The sequence below is a fragment of the Palaemon carinicauda genome, chromosome 24, assembly GCF_036898095.1.
Source record: "Palaemon carinicauda isolate YSFRI2023 chromosome 24, ASM3689809v2, whole genome shotgun sequence".
Classification (NCBI taxonomy): domain Eukaryota; kingdom Metazoa; phylum Arthropoda; class Malacostraca; order Decapoda; family Palaemonidae; genus Palaemon; species Palaemon carinicauda.
In genome coordinates, this window is record NC_090748.1 from 107,613,436 (window position 1) to 107,620,980 (window position 7,545).

At 35.0% G+C, this 7,545-nt stretch overlaps 1 protein-coding gene across 1 annotated transcript; it reads right to left on the reverse strand.

Moving 5' to 3' along the window:
* Positions 1-4,852: 4,852 nt before the first annotated feature.
* LOC137618545 (elastin-like) lies at positions 4,853-6,304 on the reverse strand. The gene is made up of 2 exons (XM_068348703.1): positions 5,230-6,304; positions 4,853-5,199 (listed from the first exon to the last, which is right to left on the reverse strand). Exons 1-2 carry the CDS (start codon positions 6,302-6,304, stop codon positions 4,853-4,855), a joined length of 1,422 nt encoding a protein of 473 aa, XP_068204804.1.
* Positions 6,305-7,545: the final 1,241 nt, after the last annotated feature.

Below are 7,545 nucleotides of genomic sequence, written 5' to 3' on the forward strand. Positions count from 1 at the left end.
AAACGTTTACTCTTCCAAAAGGCTAAAATCACTGCCAGAACTTTTCTCAGACAGCCTCTATAACGTTCACAACGAAGAGCAATCAGGCTGCAAATAAAGAGTTTTAAGATACGGTAAACTCAAGGACCCAACTCTTAAGTGAATTGTCGAGTTCTTCAAGGAAGTGAGAGACTCAGAGTTGATAGATTAGCATACAAATATTTGTTTCTCTCCCTTCCAATTGGTCTTTCAATTTGGTCTTTCCATTATCTATAGATTTATATTTCACTTTATATTCGGGTACAATTCGAATTTCAATTGATTAACTCTTAATTTCATTCGTCACTTCTGTGCTTTCTGCTAAATGTAGATTTATATTTTACTTTTATAGGAACCCACATTTTGAATTTCAATATATCAACTCTTTTTTTAATAAAATGAGAAAAAAAAATATGAGAATCAGGGATGATGAAACAAACATCCATTTTTTTTTTTTTTTAAACGGAACTTTAATCATTTTGATAGCCCTCTATTCAGGAATATTTTGAACATAATCGAATACATAATATTTGGAGTTCCTTAGTCAGTTTCTTTAAAGGAAAACAAAATAATTATCAGTTAATATGTACTTTATTCTTTAAAGAATAAAAAGCGTCAGGTTTTTCATTGAAGTATTGTTTATCAATAAATTTGTTTAAGAACATAAAGAAGATATGATATTTCTCAGATATATTTTATTCTTTAAAGAATAAAAAGCATCAAGTTTCTTATTCAAGAATTGTTTATTGATAAATTTATTTAAGAACATAGAGAAGATATGATATTTCTCAGATGTATTCTATTCTTTAAAGAATAAAAAGCATCAAGTTTCTTTACTCGAGTATTGTTTACTGATAAATTTATGTAAGAACATAAAGATAGGCTATGATATTTTTCTCTATAAAAGGACTAACCTCTCACTCTGTTTGTGATAGTTTGAAAAGTCTTAAGGCAAGATGGCATGAAAGCCTGTGCTTCGGATAAGTCATGCATCAATTTTTAAACATCAACATTTGAAGAGCACAAGGTAGGCTAAAATGTTATTCTGGCATTTCCTCCGATGGCATTTACTAGGTAAAATCTAGATACATCTCATGAATGTTACCAATAGATCTCTCTCTCTCTCTCTCTCTCTCTCTCTCTCTCTCTCTCTCTCTCTCTCTCTCTCTCTCTCTCTCTCTCTCTCTCTCTGACACAAACTAAATCGTAATTTTAAGACGTCCTCAAATTGGTATTTCGAGATTTCGTCCTTCTAAGTCAGAGGGATTTTATGAAATTTCATACTTGCTTTGATTTGCAATAAGACTCTCTCTCTCTCTCTCTCTCTCTCTCTCTCTCTCTCTCTCTCTCTCTCTCTCTCTCTCTCTCTCTCTCTCTCTCTCTCTGTATATCTTCCAAAATCTAGAGAGAAATGGTACAGTATCGCTATCTGATAGACGATATTATCTCAAGATTAAATTACTTCTAGTTTACTATAGTATACCCTTTAGATTTAGACATCACATCACATTTTCTATAGTTTGCCCTTTTGATGTAGACCCCATTTTCTTTAATTTACCCTTTGGATTTAAACATCACGTGTCTATAATTTACCCTTTAGACATAAGCCTGACAACTTAGTGATATAAAGCGATATATAGACAAACTGACTGCAAAATTACGATATTCATTGCTAAGTACATGCAATCTTGACTGACAAGTTTATCAAAAGCATACTTAGAACGAGAGATGCATTAGTATTGCTTGTTAAAGAATAGAAACAGTAGTTTCATGCTTGTAGTTAGGGATGAATATTAAGAGGCGAAGTTTGGAAGTTAACGAGATGTAAACAGAAGGTTATAAGGAAGCGAAGAATATGAAACCTTAGGTAGAATGGTTGAATGGATTGTCGTGTTAACTCGTTATCATATAAGTGGATGTGATGTTAAATACAAAAGAAAGATATATACGTTTTATAAATATGAGATATATTGTTGTAAAAAACGTTTCTTGAAACGTAAAATTAAAGTGTTTTAAAATGATTCGATCATGGAGAAGCAGTGAACGATGGCTGTTGGTAAAAGACATAGATACCAATGTGGTAACGTCCCTGACTGGTGAACGCCGGCCTGGGGTTCGAGTCCCGCTCAAACTCGTTTGTTCCTCTGGACGCTGCAACCTCACCACCCTTCTGAGCTAAGGATGTTGGGTTTTGGGGAGCCTATAGGTCTATCTGCTGAGTAATCAGCAGTCATTGCCTGGTTCTCCTTGGTCCTAGCTTGGGTAGGGAGGAGGCTTGGGTGCTGATCATATGTATATATGGTCAGTCTCTACGGCATTGTCCTACTCGATAGGGTAATGTCACTGTCCCTTGTCCCTGGCATTCATGAGTGCCTTTAAGCCTTTAAAATGATAAAAAGAAAAGAGAAAAGTAAGTCTTAAGAAAGGAAGAACTTGAAGTTCCAGGAAGCAACAAAATGACTTGGATACTGAGAAGAATGTCAGATTTTGTGTAAGGGTTCTAACGTGCTACTGGTGAGCTTTCTCTTCACGTGACGAAGGTGACGATAAGGAAGATTCGTGTATAAAGGTAAGCGCCCATTATATAGCATATAAAGAATAATGACTCTAATCCTTATTCTATCTTTTAGGGCGTAACTCTCATTCAATGTAAAAAGCTGAATGTATAGACACAGACATATTGATATTTCAAGCTGTAAAACAGACAAGGTATTTTTATAATATCTATCAAATCATCCTTTTCTGAGTGGGGATACCTTAACGTAGTAAAGGGGTTTACGTATTCCCATGATCAGCAAAGCTGTACTAGTCAGGGCCACCCATACTGGATTGGTTTGCTGTGAGCGATCAGACAAAAATCTCCTACCATCACCAACCCGTAGTATTTAGCGAATTGATGAAAACTGTTCAAATCCTAGACGTGAATAAAGAGGTATCTGAGGTTTTATCCTGCAGTGGATTAGAATCAGCTGCATATATTGCTGTTGTTGTTGTTGTTGTTGCTGTTGTTGTCGTTGTTATCAAGTCATACGATTTCAGTCTTTTTTTTCAGTATTTACCCTCATTTAAAGAATATTTGTATATATATATATATATATATATATATATATATATATATATATATATATATATATATATATATATATATATATATATATATATATATATATATATATATATATTCATTAACAGTTGTTCCTGTTGTTGATGTTGCTGTTGTTGGTGTTGCTGTTGTTGGTGTTGCTGTTATTGTTGTTGTTGTTGTTGTTGCCATCAACTCGTACGATTTTAGTCCTGTTTTTCAGTATTTACTCACATTCAATAAATCTATTTTCTTTAACGGTCTCAATCCAATGAATTTACAATTGATTATTCCACTCACCTGAATAGTATGAAGCATGTAATTACAACTCCATAAAAACAAATACTTCTGACCTACTTGTTATAGATGTAAACTTTGAAAAAGTTCGAAACTTTTCATCTTCAAGCCCAAACAACATTCAAAACATCGCGAACGTCAACTACGTGTCAGCTTTTCAAACAAAATCCTAGCCTCTATTTGATTGTTCCACATGCAACTTGCAAATATGTCGATACTTGAATCATTACTGTGGTTTTTCAATAACTTTATGTTTATATATATATATATATATATATATATATATATACATATAGATATATAAATATATATATAGAAATATATATATATATATATATATATATATATATATATATATATATATATATATATATATATACATATAGATATATAAATATATATATAGAAATATATATATATATATATATATATATATATATATATATATATATATATATATATACATATAAATATATATATACATATAAATATATATGTATATATATATATATATATATATATATATATATATATATATATATATATATATATATATATATATATATATATATATATTCATTTATTTGTTTATATACAGTATATATATATATATATATATATATATATATATATATATATATATATATATATATATATATATATATACATTTATGTATATGTATATATATACACATATATACACATGTATATATATACATATATATACATATGTATATATATACATATATATACATATGTAAATCTATATATATATATATATATATATATATATATATATATATATATATATATATATATATATATATATATATATATAACCAGACACTTGCTTTCTCATGAATGGGGAGTAGCGTGAAGCGTTGCACCCCCACGTCACAGTCACCCCACCACCACGTCAATCGAGCTGTCACTAGTGTCCCGCAGCATATGTCATTACTGATTTGAATTGACTCTACAGGGAATACAGTAAGGAGTGGAGAAGGGTACATTCTGCCTATATATACAGTAGTCACTAGAAAGCTGTGTGAAGATATATACAGATCTCATTTGCCCTCAAATACTGTTGTTTAGTCAGTATTGGTTGAGAAAATCGGTATCCCTGGATTGTGGTAGCCTACTACCGGTATTCATAAATCCTGGTTTGTGGTAGCCTAATACCAGTATTCCTAATACCGGTATACTTGGATTGTAGTAGCCTAATACCGGTATTCCTAATACTGGTATACTTGGATTGTGGTAGCCTATTACCGGTATTCATAATACTGGTACAGTTGGTTTGTGGTAGCCTGCTACCAGTATTCCTAATACCGGTATACTTGGATTGTGGTAGCCTATTACCGGTATTCATAATACCGGTATACTTGGATTGTGGTAGCCTGCTACCGGTATTCATATTACCGGTATACTTGGATTGTGGTAGCCTATTACCGGTATTCATATTACCGGTATACTTGGATTGTGGTAGCCTGCTACCGGTATTCGTAATACCGGTATAGTTGGATTGTGGTAGCCTGCTACCGGTATTCCTAATACCGGTATTCCTGGTTTGTGGTAGCCTGCTACCAGTATTCCTAATACCGGTATTCCTGGTTTGTGGTAGCCTGCTACCGGTATTCCTAATACCGGTATTCCTGGTTTGTGGTAGCCTGCTACCGGTATTCCTAAAACCGGTATTCCTGGATTGTGGTAGCCTGCTACCGGTATTCCTAATACCAGTATTCCTGGATTGTGGTAGCCTGCTACTGGTATTCCTAATACCGGTATACTTGGATTGTGGTAGCCTATTACCGGTATTCATATTACCGGTATACTTGGATTGTGATAGCCTGCTACCGGTATTCCTAATACCGGTATAGTTGGATTGTGGTAGCCTGCGACCGGTATTCCTAATACCAGTATTCCTGGTTTGTGGTAGCCTACTATCGGTATTCCTGGTTTGTGGTAGCCTGCTACCAGTATTCCTAATACCCGTATTCCTAATACCGGTATTTCTGGTTTGTGGTAGCCTGCTACCGGTATTCCTAATACCGGTATTCCTAGTTTGTGGTAGCCTACTACCAGTATTCCTAGTTTGTGGTAGCCTACTACCGGTATTCCTAGTTTGTGGTAGCCTACTACCGGTATTCCTGGTTTGTGGTAGCCTAATACCGGTATTCCTAATACCGGTATTCCTGGTTTGTGGTAGCCTACTACCGGTATTCCTGGTTTGTGGTAGCCTACTACCGGTATTCCTGGTTTGTGGTAGCCTACTACCGGTATTCCTGGTTTGTGGTAGCCTACTACCGGTATTCCTAATACCGGTATTCCTAATACCGGTATTCCTTGTTTGTGGTAGCCTACTACCGCTATTCCTAATACCGGTATTCCTTGTTTGTGGTAGCCTACTACCGGTATTCCTAATACTGGTATTCCTAGTTTGTGGTAGCCTACTACCGGTATTCCTGGTTTGTGACAGCCTACTTCCGGTATTCCTAATACCGGTATTCCTGGTTTGTGGTAGCCTACTACCGGTATTCCTGGTTTGTGGTAGCCTACTACCGGTATTCCTAATACCGGTATTTCTGGTTTGTGGTAGCCTGTTACCGGTATTCCTAATACCGGTATTCCTAGTTTGTGGTAGCCTACTACCGGTATTCCTAGTTTGTGGTAGCCTACTACCGGTATTCCTAGTTTGTGGTAGCCTACTACCGGTATTCCTAGTTTGTGGTAGCCTACTACCGGTATTCCTGGTTTGTGGTACCCTATTGAAAACGTCCCTGCCTTGTGATCTGCCAATCTGGAGTTCAACACTCGTTCAAACTCGATAGTTTCTTTATTGTCTGCAACTTCACCATCCATATGATGCACAGATTGGGGTGGGGCGAGCATATAGGTCTGCTGAGCCATAAGCAGGCATTGCCTGGCCTTCCCTGGTCCTAGCTTGGATGGAGAGATCGTATGAATATATGATCAGTCTCTAGGACATTGTCCTGCTAGCTAGGACATTGCCACTGTCCCTTGATTCTGCCATTCATGGGCTGCCTTTAAACCTTTAACCCAGTAACTGGCAGATAACAAGTCTTGTCTCCAGTACAGTTGGGCACAGGAATTTCTGATACAACTAGATCTGAGAAATTACACTCTGTCACACCCTTACTGCACAGAGAGAGTTCCTTTTTGTGTTTGTAGCCCAGCCCACTATCTCTCCTATCTGTTCGGATACTCGTAGTGCAGTAAGAGTGTGAAAAGGTACACTTATTAAGAGCCAGTTGTGCCGGGAATTCCTGTGCCCAACTGTAATAATAGATGTCATTCACAGCTGACTAAATACCAATTCTAAGTATTCGTTTGTATTTGGTTGTTGGTATGAATAGTTACTCCCATGTACTTTATATCATTTTGATTTCCATTATAATTACGTGATATATCATCGCCAAGAAATATTGCTCTTTTGTTTTTAAGTCTCGCTGTTCATCAAATTCTCCATGTTGGTTGAATATTAATGTCTATTCCATCTGGTCCTCGTCCTTTTTTTTTTCTTTTTATTTTTTGGCGAACTATCCCTAAATGTGGCCCTTACATTATCCTACACTGTTGAAAATTTGCTGTAAAAAAAACGGTAAAAATCCTTGCATATATGTTACCAGACATTTACCGTTTTAAAAACGGTACACTATCCTACACTGTTAGAAATTTACCGTAAAAACTAGAAATTCTAGCATAGATATTACCAGGGATATGCCATTTTAAAAACGGATATATATAATGTCCAGGAGTGATATTATGGTAACCAACCCCTAAAAGATAATATCAGAGTAGGGTAAAAATAACGGTCGCCTGTATTTTACTGAAATGCGGCTGAGAACAGTGTATTGGTACGAAGAATTTTCGATTAAAACTACGGTTTTTTTAACAGTGTATATATAAGACTAGTGCTAGTTTCAAGACAATAACTTTTTTCTATAGAATGATAGGTTATATATACTCCATTGCGTTGAGAAATGTTTCATAGGCTGCTTAAAACCTCCATGTATGAATATAAGTATATTGGTTGATGATTGATAAGAAATAACCCTTTTAATCCCAACAGTGTTCATGGCAGTCTAATTACTTTATAATCATATTTTGTACAGGTATAAATGTAATCA